A 27,826-nucleotide genomic window follows, 5' to 3' on the forward strand; every position below is an offset into this window, starting at 1 on the left:
GGTAGCGCCACACAACAAAATGGAAGGTAAAAACAAAAAACTGCAGATGCTGGAAATCCAAAACAAAAACAGAATTACCTGGAAAAATTCAGCAGGTCTGGCAGCATCGGCGGAGAAGAAAAAAGTTGAGGTTTCGAGTCCTCATGACCCTTCAACAGAAGGGTCATGAGGACTCGAAATGTCAACTTTTTTCTTTTCCGCTGATGCTCCCAGACCTGCTGAGTTTTTCCAGGTAATTCTGTTTTTACAATGGAAGGTATCCTCAATGTGAAAATGGGACTTAGTCTCCACAAGGACTGTGTGGCGGTCACTCCTGCTGGTACTGTCACTGACAGTTGTTTAGATTGAAAGTATTGCACCTTTTACCCTTGCAGGTTTGTCCCACGACCACTATTACAGAATCGCACAGTGCAGAAAAGGCCCTTCGGCCCATCAAGTCTGCACCGACACGTGAGAAACACCTGACCTACCTACCTAATCCCATTTACCAGCACTTGGCCCATAGCCTTGAATGTTATGACATGCCAAGTGCTCATCCAGGTACTTTTTAAAGGAAGTGAGGCAACCCACCTCCACCACCCTCCCAGGCAGTGCATTCCAGACTGTCACCACCCTCTGGGTAAAAGGTTTTTCCTCACATCCCCCTTAAACCTCCTGCCCCTCACCTTGAACTTATGTCCCCTTGTGACTGACCCTTCAACTAAGGGGAACAGCTGCCCCCTATCCACCCTGCCCATGTCCCTCATAATCTTGCACACCTCGATCAGGTCGCCCCTCAGTCTTCTCTGCTCCAATGAAAACAACCCAAGTCTATCCAACGTCTCTTTATAACTTAAATGCTTCATCCCAGGCAACATCCTGGTGAATCTCCTCTGCACCTCCTCCAGTGCAATCATCTAGAAGGACAATGGCAGCAGATAGATGGGAACAGCGCCACATGGAAATTCCCCTCCAAGTTACTCACAATCCTGGAAATATATGCAGTTCCTTCACTGTAACTAGGTCAAAATCCTGGAACTCCCTTCCTAACAGCACAGTGGGCGTACCTACACCACGTGGACTTGCAGCAGTTCAAGAAGGCAGCTCACCACCACCTTCTCAAGGGCAACTAGGGATGGCCAATAAATGTTGGTCCAGCCAGTAAAGCCCACGCCCTGTGAATGAATAAAAAAGTGTTCCTTTAGCCATAAGTGATGTTATGATGATGGAAAATGAAACATCTGATATTGTATTATCGTACCTTTATGTAAAACTTTATGCTGAGTGGATGCTTCTGACCTCACCCAATCCAGTTGTACCAAAAAATTAAAAGTAAAACAGGAATTCTGTACTTAGAAATACATGGAATATTCATCTGAATCAGTTGAGGTATTGGAAAGCAGAAAGAAAAGCTGTCACTTTCTCTGTTAAACCGTTACTTTCTCTGCATTGAACCTTTACCCTGTGTACCTGTGGAGAACTACTTTCAGTTTCATGAAATCTTTCAATTAGCATCTCCAATCTGGATAGGTATGTTTCACATTTTTACATCTCCTGATTCCCATGAATTCGGATGTTACCAGAGACATTCAGCAAATTGTGATGGCAGTTTATATTTTCTATTATTTTCATGCCATAAAATTTATATTTAACATAAAATACTTAAATGATTTTAGAACTACAGGTATTATTTTCTCTGTTTCTGTTTTTGTCCAGGCACTGGGATAAAGAAGTCCAGAAGGCAAAAAATCAAGCTCGAATCCCCCATCTTACAAAAGCCATTTTAAAATGCTTCTGGAAATCGTATATTATTTTAGGTGCATTCACGTTTTTAGAGGTAATTATAGATCTTACTTATTTATTCAGGAATTGCACAATTGTTCTGGCCTGGTTGGAAAATTAGATGTCCTGATTTTTAAGATTAACAGCTTCAAAACTGTGTGTCCTAGAGGAGACATGTTGACCTCTGCCTGATTCTGAGAGTTTTGCAATTGTGTAGCCTTTATCCGTGCGTCTTTTTTTGACTGTTTTGGGAGTCAGCTTTAGCATTGGAGATGATGAGGCAATTGTGATCAGAGGAGAAAATGAGGTGCAAGTGATAGTTCACAGCAAAGGGAAGATTGGTGAAGAAATAATTTACATGCAGGGACGATAGACATGATCCTGGAACTACCTGTACCCTGTGGTCAGAAATTTCTTTGCATGCCACTGTTGGGAAACCTGCTTTGTTCCTTCTCCTTTTGTGAGAGGATTCATCCACATTTCTGCATTGATAAAATATCACCTTTCGTCAGGTGTCCAAGCTGCTCTCCATAATATGCGAGTCCAACAAAGCCTCTTGACAAAATTTGGGCTCTTTTCATTAGTTGCTTAAACGGAATTCTGGTATAGTGGAGTGTATCTTTCGTTCCTTGACTTATTCTCAGATGAAAAGGAAGGGGATGCTAATGATGGAAAATGTTATTCCATAGAGAAAATTGATCTCCAATGCTTTCCTAAAACAGTCTCTTCCTGGTACAAACGTGGATGAGGATTGAGGAAGGGCAAGAAAAATGTTTTGACTATGTCCTCTGAAATTTACAATTAGTAGATCGGAGACAAGTCAAATAAAATGTTCATATCTAGCATCACAGATCAATGATATTGGGTGGAATCGTCCCAGATTTGCAGTGTGTGTGGCTGCAATGGTGGGTTTTCACGCTGTATCGTCCCCTTCCTGGCGCGTTTTTTAAAAAATTCATTCGCGAGATGTGGTCTTCGCTGGCTGGGCCAACATTTAATACCCAACCCTAGTTGCCCTTGAGAAGGTGGTGGTGAGCTGCCTTCTTGAACTGCTGCAGTCCATGTGTATTAGGAAGGGAGTGCCAGGATTTTGACCCAGCGACAGTGAAGGAATGATGATATATTTCCAAATCAGGATCGTGAATGACTTGGAGGGGAACCTCCGGGTTGTGGTGCTCCCATCTATCTGCTGCCCTTGTCCTTCTCGATGGTAGTGGTCATGGATTTGGAAGGTGCTGTCTAACGAGCTTGGTGAATTCCTGTAGTGCGTCTTGTAGATGGTACAGACTGCTGCTACTGTGTATCGGTGGTTGAGGGAGTGAATGTTTGTGGATGTGGTGCCCATCAAGTGGACTGCTTTGTCCTGAACGGTGTCCAGCTTCAGTGTTGTAGAAGCTGCACTCATCCAGGCAAGTGGACAGTATTCTATCACACTCCTGACTTGTGCCTCATAGATGGTGGACAGGCTTTGGGGAGTCGGGCGGTGAGTTACTTGTCGCACGGTTCCTAACCTCTGACCTGCTTTTGTAGCCATAGTATTTATATGGCTAGTCCTATTCAGTTTCGAGTCAATGGTAACCCTCAGTTTGTTGATAGTGGGGGATTCAGTGATGGTAATGCCATTGAACATCAAGGGATGATGGTTGGACTCTCTCTTATTGGAGATGGTCATTGCCTGACACTTGTCTGGCGTGAATGTTACTTGCCACTTGTCAGCTCAAGCCTGGATATTGTCCAGGTCTAGCTGCATTTGGATATGGACTGCTTCAGTATCTGAGGAGTCACGAATGGTGCTGAACATTGTGCAATCATCAGCAAACATCCCCATTTCTGACCTTATGATGGAAGGAAGGTCATTGATGAAGCAGCTGAAGATGGTTGCGCCTAGAACACTACCCTGAGGAACTCCTGCAGTGAAGTCCTGGAGCTGAGACGACTGACCACAACCACCTTCCTTTGTGCTAGGTATGACTCCAACCAGCGGAGAGTTTTCCTCTTATTCCCATTGACTCCAGTTTTGCTAGGGCTCCTTGATGCCACACTCGGTCAAATGTTGCCTTGATGTCAAGGGCAGTCACTCTCATCTCACCTTGGAAGTTCAACTCTTTTGTCCATGTTTGAACTAAGGCTGTAATGAGGTCAGGAGCTGAATCGCCCAGGCGGAACCCAAACTGGGCAGCAGTGAGCAGGTTATTGCTAATCAAGTGCCACTTGATAACACTGTTGATGACTCCATGACCGAGAGTAGACTGACGGGGCGGTAATTGACCAGGTTGGATTTGTCCTGCATTTTGTGTACAAGACATACCTGGGCAATTTTCCACATAGCCGGGTAGATGCCAGTGTTGTAGCTGTACTGGAACAGCTTGTCTAGGGGCGCGGCAAGTTCTGGAGCACAAGCTTTCAGTACTGTTGCCAGAATATTGTCAGGGCCCATAGCAGTATCCAGTGCCTTCAGCCATTTTTTGATATCATGTGGAATGAATTGAATTGGCTGAAGACCGGCATCTCTGATGCTGGGGATTTCTGGAGGAGGCTGAGATGGATTATCCACTCAGCACTTCTGGGTGAAAGTCGTTGCAAACGTTTCAGCCTTATCTTTTGCACTGCTGTGCTGGGCTCCTCCATCGTTGAGGATGGAGATATTTCTGGAGCCACTGCCTCCTCCAGTGAGTTGTTTAATTGTCCACCACCATTCACAACTGGATGTGGCAGGACTGCAGAGCTTAGATCTGATCCATTAGTTGTGGGATCACTTAGCTCTGTCAATCACTTGCTGATTCTGTTGTTTGACACACTGGTAATCCTGTGTTATAGCTTCACCAGATTGACACCTCATTTTTAGGTATGCCTGGTGCTGCTCCAAGCATGCCCTCCTGCACTCTTCATTGAATCAGGGTTGATCCCCTGGCTTGATGGTAATGGTAGAGTGGGGGATGTACCCGGCCATGAGGTTACAGATTGTGTTTGAGTACAATTCTGCTGCTGCTGATGGCCCACAGCGCCTCATGGATGCCCAGTCTTGAGTTGCCTGATCTAGTCGAAACCTATCCCATTTAGAACAGTGGTAGTGCCACACAGCACTACCTCATTAATAATGTATTCACGGGAAACAGACAGGTTCGCTGGTGGGCAGGCTCAGATTTGCCCACCATGCAGTGAACTGAGTGCTTCCTTGCTCCAGATGCCATATTTAAATACTGCCAGAGTGCAGCCTACTTCATATCTACAGACCAGGAGTGCTCCAGGAGACAGATGGCCCCAAAAGCGAGGACGACGGCAGCCCCCAAATTTAGTGACGACTCTCTGGGGTGCCTGCTGAATGAAGTGAAATGCTGCCATGATGTCCTTTACCCTCGCTTTGGCCAGAGGAAGTCCACCAGAGTCACCAATCCAGCCTGGGAGTTGGTGGCAGCAATGATCAGTGCCACCGGAGCACAGAGGAGGTCAGCCATCCAGTGCAGGAAGAGGATGAATGCACTCATCTGTTCTGCCAAGGTAAGTTATTCTTCTCATCGCTGTCAACTATCACGCTCACAAACCCACCACACATCTAAAAGGATCTCAGACCTCAAGGGACAATACCACTAACTCTCTCACACACCCTCACATCACCATCAGGCTCATATCCTCTGGAGCTTGTGCCTTCATCCTGTCCATGGCTCCGCTCAACACACAAACGTTCCACTCAGTGACATGTGTCCTACCTACACTCCATCTGTTTTCATGCAGGAGAAGCTGGCTCACAACAACAGAGAGGGGTCCCAGACTGGGGATGGAATGGGCCACATTTGGCTCCTCTCTCACCTTGAGGAGCATGCTGTCGCACTGGCTGGTGAAGATGTGGACCGTCGGTGGTGACCACCCACGTGAGAACCCTGCACTACATCATCCCTCTGTCAACACAATTGAGGGTGCTCTCCCTCTTGCTTTTGACTGTGCTGTCATGCACTATTTATCTCTACTTTGGTTCACAGAGATTTCTGCCAATGGACCGGCACCCTCAGCTTGCCAGTCCCTCAGCTCCATCCACATCCTCACCCCCAGCCAAGAGGACACCTCCTCTATTGAAGAGCTGGAAATAAGCAGCCTGTAAGACCCGTCACAACGTTTATCCTCCCCCTCCCCCAGTGCAGAGACACACACCCTGGTGGGACCTAGACCTAGAGCAGGCTCGGGTTCACAATCTGGTGCTCACCGCATGGGCTTTTGCCTGCAGCAGGAGTAGGCAGGTTCAGCCGCACTCCCAGCACTCGGAGGATTGCTGGGGAAGAGACATCTGTGAGGTCTGAGTCAGATGACGAGTCCCTGGATTTGGTGTTCCAATTCATCGTGGGGGTCAGCAGAAGGCAGGGGAACATCATGCAAAGCTGTTGGAAGCCAATAGAGTGGTATGTGATATGGGTGAATGTGTCCACCTGCTTTCTGATGAAGTAGTGCCCACATGCGCGTATGGAAGTCTCCATGGGAGGAATGGCGGATGCCATGGAGACCCTGGTCCAGCAGAACATGGAAATATGTGCAGACCTCTCCATTGTGGTTGCCATGGGTCAGTTCTTGCAGTGGCAATGCGAGAGGGAAATGGGGTACATTGACATCCCTTCAGGTGTTCCTTCCCCTCGAGTCAGGCTGGGGCCCTCAGGCACCCGAAGGGAGGAGGAGCAGCAGCTGGACACCCCTGGGTAATCCACTCGGGATTCTCAGCGGCTGTCCTCTTTCTCTGAGTCCCCTTTGCCTGTGACCCTTTCAATGTCGCCCTGTGTCACCAAAGAGGGAGCAGCTGGCCCACAGAAGGACAGCCAAAGCAACCCAGGGCCCTTGAGGCCTTGGCTCTCCAGAGGACGCATGTCAATGTCAATGGAGGGCCAACCATGGCTGTCTCCACCCCTGCTGCAGCACCTAGAAGAAGTGGTAGACCTGGAAAAGTTAAGAAATTCTGATTACATGTGGTTTCACAGGTGAACGCATTTTGTCACTTTATAACCTGAAAATATATTTCACTGATTGACGTGTAATGTTGTCTTTCAGCGTCAGCGATAGGTTTCATGAGTCCTCCCCCTGCATTCCCCCCACCCTCCCACCACTAGTAGTTCAGCTGCATACAGCTAGACCACCAGTGATTCTAGAGGGAGAAATGCGTGTGTGGCAGGGCCTTTCGGAGCCTTGTGCAAGCACTGTCCCATGTGTCACACTCATCTCACTGTCCTGAGCATTTTCAATGCTGCCTGCTGGGGTTCTCTTTCAGTTGTCCATCTGAGCTGACCTGCATCTCCGCCCGCCCACCCACTGACTGCAGTCCCAAGCAGCACCTGTGCCCATCCAACCCAAGGCTCCATTCACTTTCGATTTGATAAACCAACATGGTCGTGATAAAGTTTTTGATTAAGCGCTAGCCCCCCCACACCCCCCAATCCTTTCCTCTCCTCCCACTCACCCATGTCCTTTACCCATCACTGTGGGCCCTGTTGTTATCACGTTCCACCTCCCCACCATCACCCAACCTGAACCCTTGTCATTCCGGGATGGGCGAATGTGCACGTTCCCTACTCCCTGGAGAACCCCACCTGCACCCTCAACCTCCTCCTACTCACCCCCAGTGTCCGTGTCTGCCTCCATGTCCCTACCAACCACTGCCCCGTCTTCCGTTACCGACACACCCTCACACGCCCACCCTCCCTGCTCCTTCTGCCCTCTCTCACACTCAGCATTCCCTCCTGCCACTCCCACCCTGCGTATGGTGCCCAGGAGGCAGTCATTGATTCGAAGCATCAGTGGAGACCTCCCACCTTCCGAGAACTGCTTTGAGGTGGAGCCATGTGCATGAGTACCCACCCAGCATGCGATGTACGTGTTCATCCAGGGTCTGTGGCTGTAGGGCTCCAGCATCTTCCCCTCCTCGGATGTTGATGATTGGAGCAAGACCCTAAAGCTAAGTCCCGACTTCTGCACATCACACTTGTCCAAACATGTTCTGGGCCGGTGTGTTTTCCTGCCAGCGTAACAGTAAATTGGGCGTGGGGGGATGATTCCAGTCGGGCCTTACTTTGCATCCCATTACCAGGATGCAGATCGTGTTCCCGCCGGGCTCCAGCAAGATTTGCGTTCTGCCATGGCAGACACCATTGGATGACCCTGCTGTAACTTCCCACTGGCATGATACTGATTTCTGCCCCTAACATCGAGCTATTTCCCTTCCCGCCAGCTGCAATAGCACCTGCCACCAGTGGACCAGAAGATTCAGCCCATTGACAGTATTTGTATAATCAGAAGTAATTCTATTTGGTTTTGTCCTAAGATTTAAAAAATAATCGTTGAATTTTTATGTCGTAACTATAATAAGTCTTTTATTTTCTATTCCAAAATTTGAGTGTTTATCAAAATGTACTGATAATTTTGTCTTTTTTCTTTTAGGAAGTAATAAGAGTTGCTCAACCTGTTATGTTAGGAAAAGTTATTAATTATTTTGAAAACTACAATCCAGAAGATACCGAGGCTTACAAAGTTGCTTTTGGCTATGCTGCTGGAATATCATTTTGTACGCTATTTCTGGCAATTCTACATCATCTATATTTCTTTCATGTACAAAGAAGTGGGATGAAGCTAAGAGTAGCAATGTGCCATATGATTTACAGAAAGGTAAGAATTTCACTGCTTTTCATAATTGGTACTGTTTTTAGAGTTGTAAAGCTTAGAAATGTTGAAGTTTTGATTAATTCATGTCATAGGGATAGAAGTACACTGCTAGGTGAACAACATAAGAATACTTGCCTCTATGTAATGAATTACTTTTGAAGTGTGTAACTGTTGTGCAGGCAAACTTGTATTTTGTAAGCATATAATGAAAATAGTTCAATGACTTTCTTCTTTTCTCCCAAACCAAGCAACTGTTTAACTTCATTTATTCCAGAGATATTTGGGTTCTCTAAGGGAACTTGGAATCTCACTGTGTCATTATAGTACTTTTAATATTGATTTTGAAGTAGTACCACCAGATGCATATGGATTGGACCATGCCTTCAGCTGCCTCTAAGCTCCAGAATTCCCTCCATAACTTTTCCGTCTCTTGACCTCTCTGTTTTCCCTTTAAGATGCTCCTTAAAACCTACCTCTTTGATCAAGCTTTTGGCTAACTGCCTTTCATCTTAAGTGGCTTGGTGTCCAAATTTGCTTTATAACACTTCTGTGAAGCACTTTTCACAGAGTCACAGTGCAGAGGAGGCCCTTCGGCCCAACGAGTCTGCATCGACATGTAAGAAACACCTGACCTACCTACCTAATCCCATTTACCAGCACTTGGCCCATAGCCTTGAATGTTATGACGTGCCAAGTGCTCATCCAGGTACTTTTTAAAGGAAGTGAGGCAACCCGCCTCCAACACCCTCCCAGGCAGCGCATTCCAACCGTCACCACCCTCTGGGTAAAAAGTTTTTCCTCACATCCCCACTAAACCGCCTGCCTCTCACCTTGAACTTATGCCCCCTTGTGACTGACCCTTCAACTAAGGAGAACAGCTGCTCCCTATCCACCCTGCCCATGCTCCTCATAATCTTCTACACCTTGATCAGGTCGCCTCTCAGTCTTCTCTGCTCCAATGAAAACAACCCAAGTCTATCCAACGTCCCTTTATAACTTAAATGTTTCATCCCAGGCAACATCCTAGTGAATCTCCTCTGCACCCCCTCCAGTGCAATCACATCCTTCCTATAATGTGGCGACCAGAACTGCACACAGTACTCCAGCTGTGGCCCTCAGCAAGGTTCTATACAACTCCAACATGGCCTCCCTACTTTTGTAATCTATGCCACGATTGATAAAGGTAAGTGTCCCATATGCCTTTTTCACCACCCCACTAAAATACCCCTCCACCTTCAGAGATCAATGGACATACACACCAAGGTCCCTTTGTTCCTCAGAACTTCCTAGTGCCATGCCATTCATTGAATACTTCCTTGTCAAATTACTCCTTCCAAAGTGTATCACCTCACACTTTTCAGGGTTAAATTCCATCTGCCACTTTTCTGCCCATTTGACCAGCCCGTCTATACCTTCCTGTAGCCCAAGACACAACCTCACTGTTAACCACCCGGCCAATCTTTGTGTCATCTGCAAACTTACTAATCCTACCCCCCACATAGTCGTCTATGTCGTTTATATAAATGACAAATAATAGGGGACCGAGCACAGATCCTTGTGGTACGCCACTGGACACTGGCTTCCAGTCACTAAAGCATCCTTCTGTCATCACCCTTTGCCTCCGACAACTAAGCCAATTTTAAATCCAACTTATCAGATTACCCTGTATCCCATGTGCATTTGCCTTCTTTATAAGTTTCCCATATGGGACCTTGTCGAAGGCTTTGCTGAAATCCATATAAACTGTATCAACTGCACTACCCTCATCTACACACCTGGTCACCTCCTCAAAAAATTCAATCAAATTTGGTAGGCATGACCTCCCTCTGACAAAGCCATGCTGACTATCTCTGATCAAACCTTACCTTTCCAAGTAGAGATAGATACTCTTCAGAATTTTCTCCAATAGTTTCCCTACCACTGACGTGAGACTCATTGGTCTGTAGTTCCCTGGCTTATCTCTACAACCCTTCTTAAATAGCTATTCCACATTAGCTGTTCTCCAGTCCTCTGGCACCTCCCTGTGGCCAGAGAGGAATTAAAAATTTGGGTCAGAACTTGTGCGTTCTCCACCCTTGCCTCCCTCAGCAGCCTGGGACACAAATCATCCGGACCTGGAGATTTGTCCACTTTTAAGACTGCCAACACCTCCAATACCTTGTCACTCCCTATATCAATTTGCTTAAGAATCTCGCAGTGTCTCTCCCCGAGTTCGATACCTTCATCCTCATTCTCTTGGGTGAAGATCGACATGAAGTATTCATTCAACACTCTACCGATGTCCTCTGGCTCCACCCATAGTTTGCCCCCTTGGTCCCTTATGGGCCCTATTCTTTCCCTGGTTATCCTCTTCCCATTGAGAAACTTATAGAATATCTTGGGATTTTCCCTACTTTTACCAGCCAGAGCTTTCTCATATCCCCTCTTTGCTCTCTTAATTGCTTTCTTAAGCTCCACTCTGAACTGTCTGTACTCCACTAATGCCTCTGCTGATTTGCTTCCCTTGTACCTGCTAAAAGCCTCTCTTTTCCTTCTCATTGTAACCTGAATATCTCTGGTCATCCATGGTTCTCTGGGCTTGTTACTCCTTCCTCTCACCCTAGAGGGAACATGTTGAGCCTGTACCCTTCCCATTTCCTTTTTGAACACCCCCACTGTTCCTCTGTAGATTTCCCCATAAGTAGCTGTTCCCAGTCTACCTTGGACAGATCCTGCCTTATTTTACTAAAATCCACTCCCCCCAATCCAAAACATTTTTTTGCAACTTGAGGATTTCTTTGTCCATAACAAACTTAAACTATACCATGTTGTGGTCGCTATCACTAAAATGCTCCCCCACTACCACCTCAGCCACCTGTCTGGTTTCATTCCCCAGAATTAGGTCCAGCACTGTGCCATCCCTTGTCGGACCCTCTAAATATTGACCTAAAAAGTTCTCCTGTACACATTTCAAGAAATGTACGTTTGTACATTTTTATTATGTTAAAGATATTTATAAATACAAATTATCGATAACAATTGTGTAACTCAGGAATCACTTGTTCAATCTGATTGCTGAGTGCTCAGAATTCAAGACGTTCAAGGCCACCTCTAGCAGTTAATCTAGAATTTCGTACTCTGCACAGTATAATTGCAACATAGTGAAAAACCTGACTTTAGAATAGTTTCACTTTTTATGCACTGGTTCTTTTTGTTCAGTTATGTGTTCAAGAAGTAAACTATTGTTTTTATTCATTTTTAACATGTCAACCTAATGTTCAAAAACTTTGAAATACAATATCACACTTTCCATTGTGTGCTTGGATTTGTGAATCCTGAAATATACTGAGTATGAGGGAGGCACATTAAAATTGAAAGTATATGGCCTAGAAAATCCATTCATCCTGGCATACACCTGACAGAAATTAACTCCTCACTTCACATTTTTTATCCAGAATGGCTATTCACTCATGAACAAGGCCTTTGCTATCCACAACTTATTGACATCTTGGCTTTGACTGAAACTTGGTTTATGAATGATGCCCCTCACTGAAGCCTCCCTATTCTGATGTACGTTCCACCACCTACCTTGTCAGAACTGCTGTGATGGCAATGTAGCCCATATCACTTCGACACATCCAAATCTCTTTCACCATTCCAATGGCACCCTCTGGTCCTTCAAGTACCTCGCCTTGCTCCAGCCCTCTTTCCTTTGCTTTAAAAGACTTGGAGTTGGATATTCAGTCTGGAATCGGGAGCTGAAGTAGTATCATTTCCAGTCCCAATCCTGCATGGCATGTTCCAGACATGGATTTTTTTCTGGATTTTTAAATGGCCAGGCCAATTAATGGCCGGGAGGGTGCTTAGCTTGCTATAGATCCTGTAATTAGCCCTAATTTCCCTCAGCTGGCTATGTGTTGCTTATGGACAGGTAGCTGTTCTAACCCCAACCCAGCCTCTCCAAAAATGGGTTGGGATCGTGGTGCTGAATTGGTGTTACAGCCAGCAGAGCAAAATTGTAGGCCTGCCTACCTCTGATTCTGATCGGGCACTCGATATTTACCACATCCCCAAGCCCCATCCTGAGTTTCTCTCCAAAATATCTCACATCTTTCCTCCTTCTGCCCCTGCTTTGGGCAACTGCCTAAACTTATATGATTTTCAATCTGCACCTCCGCTCCCCTTGTTCCCTCTTGACTCCTCCACTATTTTCAATTTGCTACTCTGCTTGTCCAGCATTCAATGTTGGATGAGCAGTTTTCTCCAACAAGATACTGGGAAGACTGAAGCCTTTATCTGAAGGCCCTGCCACAAACAGAAGGCCTTGGCCACTAGTTCCATTTCTCTCCCTGGCAACTGTTTGAAACTGAGCCAGAGAATTTACAATCTTGATGTTTTTTGACCGAGATGTGTTTCTAACCATATATCTGCTCGCTCACTTAAGACTGCCTGCTTCCACCTCTGTAACATCACCTGACTCCGACCCTGCCTCAGCTCAATTGCTTAAACCCTCTTTCATGCCTTTGTTACTGATTTTTTTCAATGCATTCCAGCTGGCCTTGATCTTAACTTGCTCTGTTCACCCTTGTATTTTACATTGTATCCTGATCCAGCAACGCCTCAGTTTTGAAATTCTGATTCTTGTTTTTAAGTCCCTCTGTGGCCTTTCCCCTCCCTTTCTCTGTAATCTCCTCCAATCCCTTAAGCCTTTAAGGCATTTTGCGCATTCCTGATTTTAATTGCTCCATCATTGGCTGCTGTACTTCCAGCTTCATAGACCTGAAGTTTTGGAATTTCTTCCCCGTTCCAATGCTCTGTCTCTTCCTTTGCACTGTTCCTTAAAACCTTTTTGCAACAAGCTTTTGGTCATTTGTCCTTGTATTTCCTTAAGTGACTGGGTATCAAATTTTGATTGCTCATGTGAAGTGTCTTGGGATGTTATGCGACACTAAAGGTGACATATAAATACAACTTTTTGACTGTTTAAAAACTCTCCATAGTCACAGCCTCTCCTTTAATCTGTCAACTTCCATGGCCTTTCTACTCTGTTGACTTTAATCACTGACATGGTCAACTCCTACCTCACCATCCGTATCCTCCAATTTTTCTCAAGACATATATCAGTCAACCTCCCCATTCCTGACCACCCTCTTCCCTATCTACCCCAACTCAGCCTTTGATTCCAAAACCTCATCCTATGGCCTCAAGTCCATTAACTGTTCTAATATACCCCATTTAACTTGGCATATATGTTTTGATTATGCATCAGTGAGGCACTTTGCCCTACATTCAAGGTACTATATAAATGCGAATTTTGCTGCTGCTCTGAGTCTTTAGTGAAATCTGCTAGAATGGCTAGAAACTAGGCCAGGACCTGGTTACACAGAGTACCTTGTGTCACTTTATTCCGTGTGTCCTTTCGAGCTTTGGGCTGTTCCAATAATTTCCAGACTTGTAAGGAGTGTTGGGGTGATTTTGAGCCTGGAGTTCCCATGTTCTGGGTCTTTAGAACGACCTAAATTGAGGATAAATCCTCAATCAATGATGGTGCTGGGGCTATGTAGGGATCCATTTTGGATTAAGGCTTGAATCCCCAACTAAATAAAATCCTTTTTAATTAAGGGGCTGCTGGGGATGGAGGGCTTTGATTAAAGTTGGGGAGGGGGCAGAGGGAGGGGGGGAGTGGCTGCCATTTTCTTTTTCCTCCCCAGCTTGAATGCCTCTCCCAGACTTCCTCATAGATGCTTGAAATATGGCGTGGGCACCTACCATTTGCAAGCATATAAAGGAGCCTCCCATCATCATGGAAAGTTTGCCAGTATCAGTGGTGGAGGTACCTAGTATATGCAATCCTAGAATAAGTGACAGTATTGCTGGCCTGTGGAATGCAGGGACTATTGTGTTTAAATATGACTTTTCCTGTGTTGGTTAGTCCTTGAAAATGTTTCTGTTGTTCCTGGATTTTCATAAAAAGCATGATGGTGGTAAGGGAAGTTTTTTACTTTATCCACCTGATAACCTGTACGCATGACAACTGAAATCATCTGGAATAATCCACCTGAGGACTGATAGATAGAAACTTTCATGTGTAAAATTTGTATTTGAAGTTACATTTTTCAAAGTTTTTAATTGATAACAGTATAACTTCAAGATTTAATGGGTCCATTTTATGAGATGATGCTTGTGGAGCCTTGCCTTACAAAAGTTACTATATATTACTGGTAGGAAAATACTTAAATCTCTCTCTTATGCACTCATGTGAAACAGGATCTTTTATCTGATGCCTTTCAATTAAATTGAATGGGAGTAGGCCTTGCAAATAACAATAGAAACCAAAATAAATACATTTGGCTGACAATGTAAGAAATAATGAATGCAACTAAAGAACAAAACAACCTTTGTTATTTACAAACTACCTGTTGACATTAATTTAGAATAATAACTTTGTATATTTCAGGCACTTCGTCTCAGCAATGTTGCACTGGCAAAAACAACGACAGGTCAGATAGTAAACCTGCTATCCAATGACGTAAACAAGTTTGATCAGGTGATTAGTACTCTGTGATTATTGGGGGATGGGGAGGGGTGGAGAATGTCACAATTCATAATCATTCTTTTTTCCGCCTTGTAAGTGAAGCCAGTCTTCCTGGTTTAAAAACAATTAAATTTTGGACAAATGTACATTACGAATGCTGTAATGAATGTTTTGTATAGTGGAAGATGAATAAAATAAATAATACATAAACTAAATTGGCGACTCATTAAATGTGTTCCTCAACAGTATGCATAAGGCAACTTGTTAAACATCGGGACTTGAATCTTCCGGTCAGGGGAAATGGTCTGTGCATGGCCACTGCCTGCGAAGATTCTCCCGACCTGACGCTACTGAATGTTTCCTCTGGGATCTTCTGATCCCGGCTATCAAAGAAATGCACAGTGTAGTGCCCCCCCTGGGGAACTTTGTTGGAGCAGAGCTTTGTTGGGGAACCAGCTGCCTTATTCTGCTAAGTATTTAAAAGTCCAGTCTTTTAATGAATGTTAGTGAATGGGTGAGGTGGGCAGGGATCAGCCGGGTCCAGTCGTAGTCAAGGGCAGTAGTTGGGACCCGGTCATGAGAGGTAGTTGGCTAGGCTCTTTGCGGGGGCAGGGGAGGTGGTAGTCAGGTTGATGGGGGTGTTGGGGTATTTTTGGGTTGGAGGAGTAGTCGAGTCTGATTGTTGGGGGAGCGATCGGGTCTGGCCGGGGGAGAGGAGGGAATGGATTTTCAGAAGGGGAGGGATAATTGGTGGAGTCGGTTGTGGAGTTACACAGGCTTTAGACTATGTTTTAAACTGCCTAGCATTTCCTGGGTAGCTATCCAGGTCGTGTAGATTTGTTCCAAGTCTCTAACTCTAGTTCAGGGTTGGAGACATTCATGGAGGATCCTGGGGAGCAGGGCAATTGTTCATCGGAAGTTTAAACTTCCTGGGCAATACCAACGGAGGTCCATGCATCAAGACTTCCACAGGGCCCTGATGTGTTTCTTGTATCATATGTCCGGTCTCCGGGTCAGAGACTGGAAGATTAGGCCCAAATCATTGTTAAACCTGGGGCAGAATTTTTACCTTGTTGGGTGGGCTTGGTGGGCAGGCCTGGTAGCGGCCACGCAACGGACTACCACCCGTGATCAGGCTCTGACCACAATTACACGCAGGCTGGCCAATTAACGGCCAGCCAGTGTGAAACGCATGCTTATAACCTCAGCGCTGCCGGGGTGGGGTGGGTGGAGCATGAGCGCTGAAGTTTGCACATATGAGGTGGGTGCACTCAGTGAAAGGTCCCTGAAGGCACAGGGATGCCTCAGGGAGCTGAAGATTTCAAATATTAAAAATAAGGAATTCAAAAATAAGGAAAACATGTCCCCGCATGTGACTCTGTCAAATGAGCAGGGGCATGTTAAAAATAAGTTAAAAATTATTTTCTTTAATCACTGTTCAAAACCTCATCCTGCCCGTGGATGAGGTTTCGCAAAAAATGCAAAGGCCGCTTGGCCTATTCGCTGGCCCACCAACAATAAGGTTGGACGGGCAAGGAAAATTTCACTTTAATTAATTAATGGGCTTAATAGCCCTCTTAATTGTTGGCAGGCACACGCAGGAATCAGCAGCGAACCCACCGATTGAAATATCATGCGCTATGTCACGCTGGTGCGTATTGGGGGTGCACCTGCATTCCAAGCAGAAAACCCTGGCCCTAGAATTTAGCAATTGAATATTGGTGAGACTGAGTACAATGCATAGTTATGTTTTACCACACTGTAACTCACACTAGCTTTGTTGCATGAATCCTGTCCTACAACAAGTGACTCTTTTTTATCACCCCATAGTCACTGCGCTAGATTAGATTGGCTTTGTGTCTGCAACATGATGAACTCAAGATCCTTGCCCTTGTTAAAAGCCTAAGCCTAAGCCCAAGCCCATGGGATCCAAATTGACAAATTGGATCCAAAATTGGCTGAGAGGCAAGTGCAAAAGGTGGTCAATGGGTACTTTTGTACTGGATGGCTGTTACCATTGGGGTTGCATAGGGCTCAGTTCTAGGCCCCTTGGTTTTTGTAGTAAATGTTAACGATTTGGGCTTGAATGTAGAGGGAATGTTTAAGATGTTTATTGCCTGTACAAAAATTTGATGTGTTCAATAATAAAGAAGAAAACTGTAGACTGCATGAAACTGTCATTTGACAAGTCAGGTGGGTGAGACAGTGGCAAATGGGGTTGAACCTGGAGAAGTGTGAAGTAATACATTTGGGGAAGGCTAGCAAGACAAGGAATACACAATAACTGGTTAATATTTGACCTTATTAGCTGAGGCATAGAAAATAAGAGCTGGGAGATTATGCTGGAACTGTATAAAACACGACTTAGACCACAGGTGGAATATTGCCTCAAGTTCTGCTCACTGCTCTATAGGAAAGATGTGATTACACTAGAGAGGAGATTTATAAGGATGTCGCAGATATTGGAGAATTTTCGTTCTGAGGAAAGATTAGATAAACTAGCATTGTTTTCTTTGGAACAGCGGAAGCTGAGGGGAGACCTAATTGAAGTGTTTACAATTATGAAAGGTCTACATAGAGTGGATAGGGAGGCCCTTATCCCATTGGTTGAGGAATTCATAACTAGTAGCATAGATTTTAGGTAAGAGGAAGGAAGTTTGGAGGAGATTTGAGGGAAATGCTATCATCCAGAGGATGGTGGGGATTTGTAACTCACTGCCTGAAAGAGTTGTAGAGGCAGAAACCCTCATAACATTGAAAATGTAATTGGATTTGCACTTGAAGTACAGTAACCAACAAGCCTATGGAGCAAGAGCTGGAAAGTGGGATTAGGCTGGATAGCTACTTGTCAACCAGTGCAGACATGTTGGGCTGAATGACCTTATTCCATGCTGTCAATATCTATGATTTTATGATTTCTGAGTTTATTAATTACTCCGTCATCATCTCCTTCAACTCCAGACCCACGTAATGGGTCAAAAATGCTTTACTGGTATAAATTATCCATGGTGCTAGTGACAGAGAAACCAGATTGGTTTTTTTTTAAAAGGTTATGAGTAAAGTATTTGAAATTCAGATTTTTCCAAGTATAGGCTATTTGCGGGGAAATTCTGAACATAATATTTTGAACATATGACCTGAAATAATTGATAAAAATATGAGTGCTTAAATGTTTGCCTAAAATTTATTTTTAGCATGCTAAGTACTTGTGTGCTAATGTACCACAAGGCAATTTTAGTGTCTATGTTGTTAGCTTAACAAATCGTGTGTCCTTATGTTATAATGCTTTGTGTGTACTTTTCCCCTTAAATTATAGTTTTTTTCCAAAAATTACTTATTTTTTAATGCTGCTTGTATTTTATCCCAACTGTTAAAGGTAACCATATTCCTGCATTTTCTATGGGTTGGACCGTTGCAGGCAATTGCAGTGGTAGCATTGCTCTGGCAAGAAATAGGACCATCTTGCCTGGCTGGAATGGCTGTACTTCTTATCCTGATGCCCACACAAACCATTTTTGGAAAGTGGTTTTCAGTACTGAGGTATGATAATTTTCCAAAAGCCTTCTTTCAATATTGATGGGGATTGCTGATTGTATTTTTGTAAAATTTTCGATTGAAGCCTGATTTTGTTTCAGGATTATTTTCACAGTTGAGCAAATTTTTTCATTATGGTTCTATTTGCACTGAAAATTTCAACATCAAATGTCAGGTTCTTTTTGTGTATTCTTAGGATGGTGGGTATCACTGGCAAGGCCAGTATATATTGCTCAGCCCCAGTTGTTCTTGAGTAAGTTGTGATGGGCTATCTTCTTGAGCCAGAGCAGTCCTTGTGGTGAAGGTGCACCTATAAATTACACTGAGTACTGAGTTTCAGAACTTAATTCCAGCGGTGGGATTTTTATTTAAATTAGTGGGCAGCAGCAAGAATAGATGGTTGCTTAAACCTGCCCTTTGGTCGGCATGCTGGTTTCCCAATGGAAAACCACCACCCCCACACAAATTTCAAAATGCTCTGCCGAGAGGCGGAGGAGCCAGTCCATCCAAGAGTGATAAATGGCCAGTGAAAGCTCCTGGCGGGCTTGTTGTCAGCTTGTTAAGGGCCGGATTTGAATTTTTTCGAAAGGCACGGGACCCAGAGAGGGTCTCGACCATGATAGGGAGGAGCAGGCACAAATACAGGATGAGCAAGTCAAAATGGAGGGTCAGCCGCAAGAGGCACCAAGAGGGAAGGCTCAGAAAAGGTCCTCATTCACAGGCAACCAGTTCTGCAGGTAAGAGAATTATCTGTAATATCTCTTCACTCTTGACAGGGAGACTTAAGGTGTTGAATGGGGGAGTCCCTTTGATTAGGGGCCTTATGGGCTCATGAATAGTGGAGTTCAGGAATACCGTACATTCCAACTTGAAGGAAGAGCATAATAGGAAATGGGATTAAGCTATTCTGAGATAAGATCAACTAGTGATGAGCAGAGGCAGACTGCAAAGCAACAGAGATGCAGGGGTCAAGAGACAGGAAGGTAAGAAAGGCAATACCCCTGTCACAAGGTCTGCCACCAATTGAGAAGCTATTGGACATGTTGGAATGTCTGTGCCGTCCAGGCAGTTGGTTGCTGACTTGTATACCCTTGTTGAGGATCATCCAAGGGTTTGTAGGAACAGTTGCCATGGCCTTCCTGTGCCTGCAAAAATGGACTTAACACTTGTTTCAAACCGGGCCTTTACAAGGAGTGGCAGCAGACATTGTTGGTATCTCGCAGTCGACAGTACATCCACAGCATTAATGAATGTTTTAATCATGAGGGAAGCAGATGACATTGAATTCCAGGCGAATCATGGCTCAAAAGGCAGTGAGATTTGCCTCCATTACCAGTTGCAGAGGGAATCATTGACTGCATCTATCAAGGCAACATTTGACTGAGTGTGGCATCAAGGAGCCTAGCAAAACTGAAACCAATGGGAATCAGGGGGGAAGTCTCTACTGGTTGGAGTCATACCTAGGAAGGTGGTTGTGGTTGTTGGAGGCCAGTCATATCAGTTCCAAGATATCGCTGTCGATGTTCTTCAAGGTAGTGACCTAGGCCCAACCACCTTCAGCTGCTTCATCAATGACCTCCCCTCAACCATCAGGTCAGAAGTGGGGATGTTCTCAATATTCTGCACCATTTGTGGCTCCTCAGATGCTGAAGCAGTCTGTGTCCATATGCAGCAAGACCTGGACAACATTTAGGCTTGGGCTACGACGCAGCATGCATCATTCATGTCACACAAGTGCCAGGTAATAACCATCTCCAACAAGAGAGAATCTAACCATCCCTCCTTGACATTCAATGACATTACCATCGCTGAATCCTCCACTATCAACATCCTGGGGTTACCATTGACCAGAAGCTGAACTGGATGTGCCATATAAACACTGGTTACAAGAGCAGATCAGAGTCTGGAATGCTGTGGCAAGTAACTCACCTCCTGACTCCACAAAGCCTGTCCACCATCTACAAGGCACAAGTCAGGAGTGTGATGAGTTGCTCTCCACTTGCCTGGATAAGTGCAGCTCCAACACCCAAGAGCTTGACATCATTCAGGACAAAGCAGCCCACTTGACTGGCACCCCATCCACCAGCTTAAACATTTACTTCCTTCACCACCAACACACAGTGGCAGCAGTGTGTACTATCTACAAGATGAACTGCAGCAATTCATCAAGGGTCCTTCGACAGCACCTAGCAAACCTGTGACCTCTAACACCTAGAAGAACGAGGGCAGCAGATGCTTGGGAACACAACCTGCAAGTTCTCTTCCAAGCCATACGCCATCAGGTCTTGGGACTTTATCACCATTCCTTCACTGTTGCTGAGTCAAAACCATGGAACTTTCTCCCTAACTACACTGTGGGTGTGCCTACACCGCATGGACTGCAACAGTTCAAGAAGGCGGCTCACCACCAACTTCTCAAGGGTAATTAGGGATGGGCCATAAATGCTGGTTTAGCCACCTCCTGTGAACGAATTAAAAAAAAAACACGTGGCATTGACCGACAAGCTAGGGAAATTCCTCAACAGAAAGGGATCTCTTCCTAAACATTCAGCTGGTTTGTGACAACAGCAAGCGCTTTATGCAAGTTTGTGTATGCTAACCTGGAAGCTGCCACTGCCCCCTCATCCTTCAGCAATCACAGGTGTTGCAGCTCTTAAGGAGCCATCGGAAATCCATGGTTGGCTGTTAGTGGATAAAGCTTATCTCCTGAGGAGATGGCTGATTACCCCGTGCACTAACTGCCACAGAGCTGGAGAGATACTACAATTGATCCTACCCGAATACAAGGGTCACCATTGAGCAAGCCATCGACCTCCTGTAGATGAGGTTCAAGTGACTTGACCAATTAGGTGGTGCCCTTCAGTGCACGTTCTCAAAGCATTATTGTGGTCAGTTATATGTTCCATAACATGGCCCTCCAGAAAAGTATGGACCTTGAAGCAGGAGAAGGGGTAGAATGGCATAGCCGCTTAGAGAAGGAGAAGGCCGAAGATGAACTGGAGAACCATCCCCATGCCCTAATCAGCTGTATCAAACTATTGAAGAAAGGCATAATGAGAATAAAACCAGATGATCCACCTGGTATTGACCTCAGCACAGGACTGGGCCACAACAAAAGCAGACCCAGTCCTGCACAGTCCTCCTTGCCAACATCTGGGGTCTTGGGCCAAATATGTGGGTGCTTTCCCAAAGTCTTAGTCAAGCAACAGCCTGAAATAGTCATACTGAGAACATCACACTGACAAAATCATACCTTTAGCCATTGTCCCTGACTCCCCCATCATCATTTCTGGTTATGTCCTCTTCCATTGTCAGGTTAGAGCTACCACAGATGGTTTACAGTTGGGAAGGATTGCTATACAATTGGGAAGGAGCAGCCCTAGGAGTCCAAATCGTTGGCTCTGGACCAATGAAATCTCATGACAGGTCAAAAATGAGAAAGGAAACCTCCTGCTGATTACTCCCTGTAGTATATGAAAATTGCATTGTGTATCCTGTCGACTTAAGACTACTATACACACACATATCAGCACAGAGAGTCTAGAAGGAGAATAAAGGAGTCCATGTTTTATCAGCACATGCAGTTCTGATTCTGAATGCTCCTTACTGAACCTTGCTATTTCTTCCCAAGAATTTCACACGACTTGCCACTCTCCTTCATATTGATTTCCACTTGGACGAAGCATTGAATATTGCAAGGGCTCAGCACTTATTCTTTAGCGGGTACTTCAGTGTCTATCACCATGAGTGACTCGGTAACATCACTACTGACCAAGCTTTCAGTCCTGAAAGATATATTTGTGAGATTGGACTTGTGGCAGGTGGTGAAGAACTAGCATGAGACCAACAACTTGACTTTGTCTCAGCATACCCCTTGTTGCAGATGCAAGTGTCAACGACAGTATTGATAGGAGTGACCACTGCAAAGTCTTTGTGGAGAATAAGTCTTAACTTTTTGCTGAGGAGACCTTCCATCATGTCCTCTTTCACTACTACTGTGCAAAATAGGATTGATTCAGAACAGATCTAGCAGCTCACAATGGGCATCCATGGCTTTGCGCAATCAGCAGCAAAATTGTATTCCACCACAATCTAATCTCATGGCCAAATATACCTCACTCTTCTCTTACCATCAAACCAGACAACCGACCATGGTTCAATGAAGAGTGCAGAAGAGCATACCAGAAGCAGCACCAGGTTTGCCTAAAAATAGGGGACAAACTGGTGAAGTTACAACACATGCATGTTAACTGCAGAAGCAACATGCTCTCGGCAGAGCTAAGCCTTCCAACAACCAAATGGTCAGATCAAAGCTCTGCAGTTTTGCCATGCTCAGCCGTGAATATTGGTGGACAATTAAGCAATCAAAGGAAGAAGGACACACTGTACCGGTCTTCAAATTCTGTTAATTCCAAGCGCTAATTGATAGCCAATTTAAGAGCTGTCAGTGTGACCCAGCTCAAACTCTCATTGTAACCTTGGTCCAAACATTGACAGAAGAGCTGATTTCCAGATGTGAGGTGTAAGTGTCTGCAAGTGACAGCAATGCACCATTTGACTGAGTGCTGCATCAAGGAACCTGAGTAAAACTTAGGTTAGTAGGAATCAAGGGGAAAGCTCTTCACTGGTTGGAGTTATACCTAGTACAGAGGAAGACATGGGAATTCAGAACCGGGGGCATAGTTTCAAAATAAGGGGTTTCCATTTATGATGGAGGTGAGGCAGAATTTCTTATCTAAAGGTTGTCAACCTTTAGAATCCTCGGTGGAGGTGAGTCATTGAATAGATTCAAAACTAAGGTAGACAGATTTTTGAACTATAGGGTATCATGCTTTATGAGGAACAGGTAGGAAAGTGGATTATTGCAGATAAGTCATCTCAGTCCCAGGACATTGCTGCAGGAGTTACAAACATACGAATTAGGAGCAGGAACACGCCACTTGGTCCCTCCAGCCTGCTCTGCTATTCTATAGGATCATGGCTGATCTGAATGTAACCTCAACCCCACATTCCTGATTACCCCTGATAACCTGTCACCCTTGTTAATTAAGAATCTATCTCGCTCGGCCTTAAAAATATTTGAAGACTCTGCTTCCACCGCTTTTTGAGGAAGAGAATTCCAAAGACTCTCAACTCTCTGAGAGAAAAAATTTTGCCTCATCCCTGTCTTAAATGAGTAACCCTTTATTTTTAAAAGTGACCTCTAGTTCTAGATTCTCCCACAAGAGGAAACATCCTCTCCACATCTGCCCTGTCAAGACCCCTCAGAATCTTAAAGGTTTCAATGAAGTCGCCTCTTACTCTTATAAATTCTAGGGATACAAGTGTAATCTGTTTAGCCTTTCCTCATAGGACAACCTGCCCGTTCCTGGTATTAGTCTAGTAAACCTTCTCTGAACTGCATCTAATGCATTTACATCTTTCTTTGAATAAGGAGATTAGTAGTTTACACAATACTCCAGATGTGGTCTCACCAATGTCTTGTACAACTGAAACATAACCTCCCTACTTTTGTAATCAATTCCCTTCACAATGGACAATTTCAATTTGCCCACATTATATTCCATTTGCCAGATCTTTGCCCATTCAATTAATTTATCTATGTCACTTTGTAGCCTCCTTACATCCTCTTCACAATTTGTTCTTCTACTTATCTTTGTGTCATCAGCAAATTTAGCATCCAAGTAATTTATATAAATTGTAAAAAGTTGAGGCCCCAGCACTGATCCCTGTCACACTTGTGATCCACTCGCCACATCATGCCAACCAGAAAAAGTTTCATTTATGCCAATTCTCTGCTTCCTGTTAGTGAGCCAATCTTCTATCAATGCCAATATGTTACCCCCTCCACCATGAGCTTTTATTTTCTGCAATAACTTTTGATGTGGCACTTTTTCAAATACCTTTTTATATATTTGTATGAACTCTTGCTGTTTTTAATATTTCTTGTTGGCTTACTCTCATATCCTAATTTCTCCCTCTTTATTTTTTAGTCATCCTTTGCTGATTTCTAAAATTTACCGGACCTATCTTCACAACTTTGAGCCTTTCCTTTCAATTTGATACCATCCTTATCTTCCCTAGTTAGCCACAGAGCACCCATTCTGCTCATAGAGTCTTTCCTTCTCCGTGGAATATATCTCTGTTGAGATTGCCACTCCTTATCTACCGCCTCACCTTTTAATTTATTTTCCCAGTCCACTTTAGCCAACTCAGCCATCATGCCTTTATAACTGCCTTTATTTAAGTTTAAGACACTAATTTCAGATCCAAGTTTCTCACCCTCAAACACAATGTGAAATTCCATCATGTCATGATCACTCTCTTCCTTAGCAGATTGTATGAGATTATTAGCAGTATAATACACTATTGATGGAAATAGTAGCCCACATAATTGGCCACCACTTTAAAAAGAATTACTAATAGAAAGATGAGATGCACTGCAGCAACTTGCTAAGACTTCTTTAACAGCACCCCCCCAAACCCATGACCTCTACCACCCAAAAGGACAAAGATAGCAAGTACATGGAAATAATACTACTTCCAAATTCCACTCCAAGTCACACACCATCCTGACTTGGAAATATATCGCTGTTCCTTCGTTGCCACTAGACTAAATTGTCTAGCCAACAACATTGTGAAAGTATCCTTATCATGTGAATTTTGGTGTTTCAAAAAGGTGACTCACCAGTATCTTCTCAAGGACATTTAGGGACAGGCACTAAATCTTGGCTTTGCCAGCAGTACCAACATCCTGTGTATGATTTTTTCGAAATGTCTTAAAGTTTGCTATTATCCTCCTCAATGTTTATTAGTTTCCAAGCACCTTTGACATTATGGCACTAAAATAAAAGCAAAGGGCTTTTTCAGAACTGCCAAAGGAGATTCACATTCGACTCGAAACATTGACTCTGTTTCTCTCTCCACAGGTGCTGCCAGTCCTGCTGAGTTTTTCCAGCACTTTGTTTTTATTTGAAATTATGGTCCTTTATTATGCACATCCAAGTCATTAATATGTAGCAAAAAAAAGTGATCCAATACTGACGCATTGAGCTAGAGCTTCTGAGGAGTGACAATCACAGTCAGATTGCCACTCTGCCTCTTTTTACTTACACTAGAATGCAGCTGCACATTTCTCATCCAATCTTCTGACTTGGGCCAGGTGAGAAAAGTACAGTGCAGTGGGTTCCCGAGACCTTTAGTCTAAGGCAATAGCGTTGGGGGAAGTGAACGCATGCCTCTTTTTATGGTGCTAGCTGCTGTAAAGCAAGTAAGTTTGAAGGTCCCAGCTTCTTTGAGAAACGAGGGAGAAGGTAAGTGTGTAAGGTAAGTGAGTAGAATGGGTTGGGGCGGGGGCTTGTAGTGGAGGGTAGGATGGAGGGGCTCGGTTGGATCGGGGATGCTGGATGGGTCAGGGTGTTAAGGTGGGTTGGGGGGTAGGTTGAGTGGTCAGTTGGGGTAGTGCAGAGGGAAGTCAGGGCTCGGGGAAATCGGGGAGGTAGGGGACAGTCTGTGGTTTGGGTGGTCAGTTGGGAGGGTAGTTGAGGGTTGGAAGGGTAGTTGGGGAGGCTGGAGGGGTGGAGGTGACTGATGGGGCAGTCAGCGGATCCAGTGGGGGTCGGAGGACTATAGTTACCCAGGAGCTAAAAGTGGTTTTAATTCTTCTAACTTTTCTTGGGTAACTATTCAGCTAAGAGGGCCGGAACCAGCCAGAAGTTTCCGATTTAAATCAGGAGTATCAGATCCGTGACAAAATTAACAGTCTCTTGGACAAGTGTGAATTAATTACGGAAAGCCAGCACGGACTTGTTAAAGGAAAATCATGTTTAATTAACTTGATTGAGGTAACAGAGAAACAGGCAGGTAGTTCAGGAGTCCCCTGGGGTCCTGCTCGCAAATCAGTATCCCATTTTGGAGGCTGGTTCCTCCAGGGAGTGCAGACAGAGCCAAGCTTCTGGCACCACAAGCAGCCTGTCTGTACAGGAGGGGAGGAAGAGCAAAAGAAATAGGGGATTCTATAGTCAGGGGAACAGATAGGCACTATTGTGGCCGTCAACTTGACTCCAGGATGGTGTGTTGCCTCTCTGGTGCCAGGGTCCGGGATGTCACTGAACGGCTGCAGGACATGCTAAAGGTGGAGGGTGATAAGGTGAGGTCATGGTACATGTTGGTACCAATGACATAGGTAGAAAGAGGGATGAGGTCTTGCATCGAGAATTCAGGGAGTTAGGCAGTAGACTAAAAAGCAGGATCTCTCGGGTTGTAATCTCTGAATTACTCCCAGTGCCACGTGCTAGCGAGCACAGAAATAGGAGAAAAGTGCAGATGAATACATGGCTTAAAAGTTGGTGTAGGAGGGAGGGTTTTTGCATCCTGGATCACTGGGACTGTTTTTGGGGAAGGTGGAACCTGTACAAGTGGGATGGTTTACATCTGAACCAGAGTCGGACAAACATCCTTGCGGGCAGGTTTGCTAGTGCTGTTGGGAGGAGTTTAAACTAATTCGGCAGGGGGAGGGGACACAGAATGTTAGCAGAATAGGGACACATCATAATACAGTAAAACAATCAGGTCAGAGGGAGTACAGCTGCATTAAGTTTCAAGGGAGTAGGGCAAGGCTGGATGGCCTCTACTTTAATACCAGGAGTATTACAGGTAAAACAGGTGAGTTAAAGGTGAGGATTGACATGTGGAATTGTGATATGGTAGCCATCACTGAGATGTGGTTGAGGGAAGGGCAGGATTGGCAGCTCAATATTCCGGGAAATAGAATCTTCAGGCGAGACAGGGGAGGGGGTAAAACAGGAGGAGGCATTGCCTTATTAGTTAAGGACTCAGTTACTGCAGTAAGGAGGGATGATATCTTGGAGGGGACATCGAATGAAGCTTTGTGGATAGAGTTTAGGAATAAAAAAGGGGCAGCCACATTGTTAAATGTATATTATAGACCCCCAAATAGTCAGCGGGAAATTGAGAAGCAAATATGTGCACAGTTTGTGGAGGTGTGTAAAAATAATAACGAAGGTAATTATATTAGGTGATTTCAACTTTCCTAACATTAATTGGGATAGACATAGTGTTAAGGGCTTGGATGGAATGGATTTCTTGAAGTGTGTACAGTAGAACTTTTTTAGGTCAATATGTAGAGGGTCCAACAAGGTACGGCACAGTGCTGCACCTAATTCTGGGGAATGAAGCCGTTCAGGTGGCTGAGGTGGTGGTGGAGGAGCATTTTAGTGATAGCGACCACAACATGGTACAATTTAAGCTTGTTATGGACAAAGAAATAGACAAGTTGCAAAAAAATGTTTTGGATTGGGGGAGAGTGGATTTTAGTAAAATAAGGCAGGATCTGTCCAAGGTAGACTGGGAACAGCTACTTGT

General features: G+C 44.6%; 1 protein-coding gene across 2 annotated transcripts in view; it reads left to right on the forward strand.

The window, feature by feature from the left end:
- The window catches only part of abcc4 (ATP-binding cassette, sub-family C (CFTR/MRP), member 4), a 516,215-nt gene that overhangs the window by 61,595 nt on the left and 426,794 nt on the right, over positions 1-27,826 (forward strand). For both annotated transcript variants that reach the window (XM_041199134.1, XM_041199135.1), the window contains exons 3-6: positions 1,696-1,816; positions 8,173-8,397; positions 14,831-14,920; positions 18,285-18,448. In XM_041199134.1, the coding sequence (XP_041055068.1) occupies positions 1,696-1,816; positions 8,173-8,397; positions 14,831-14,920; positions 18,285-18,448 (600 nt within the window). The remainder of the gene's footprint in view (positions 1-1,695; positions 1,817-8,172; positions 8,398-14,830; positions 14,921-18,284; positions 18,449-27,826) is intronic.

The sequence above is a fragment of the Carcharodon carcharias genome, chromosome 11, assembly GCF_017639515.1.
Source record: "Carcharodon carcharias isolate sCarCar2 chromosome 11, sCarCar2.pri, whole genome shotgun sequence".
NCBI classification, from domain to species: Eukaryota; Metazoa; Chordata; class Chondrichthyes; order Lamniformes; family Lamnidae; genus Carcharodon; species Carcharodon carcharias.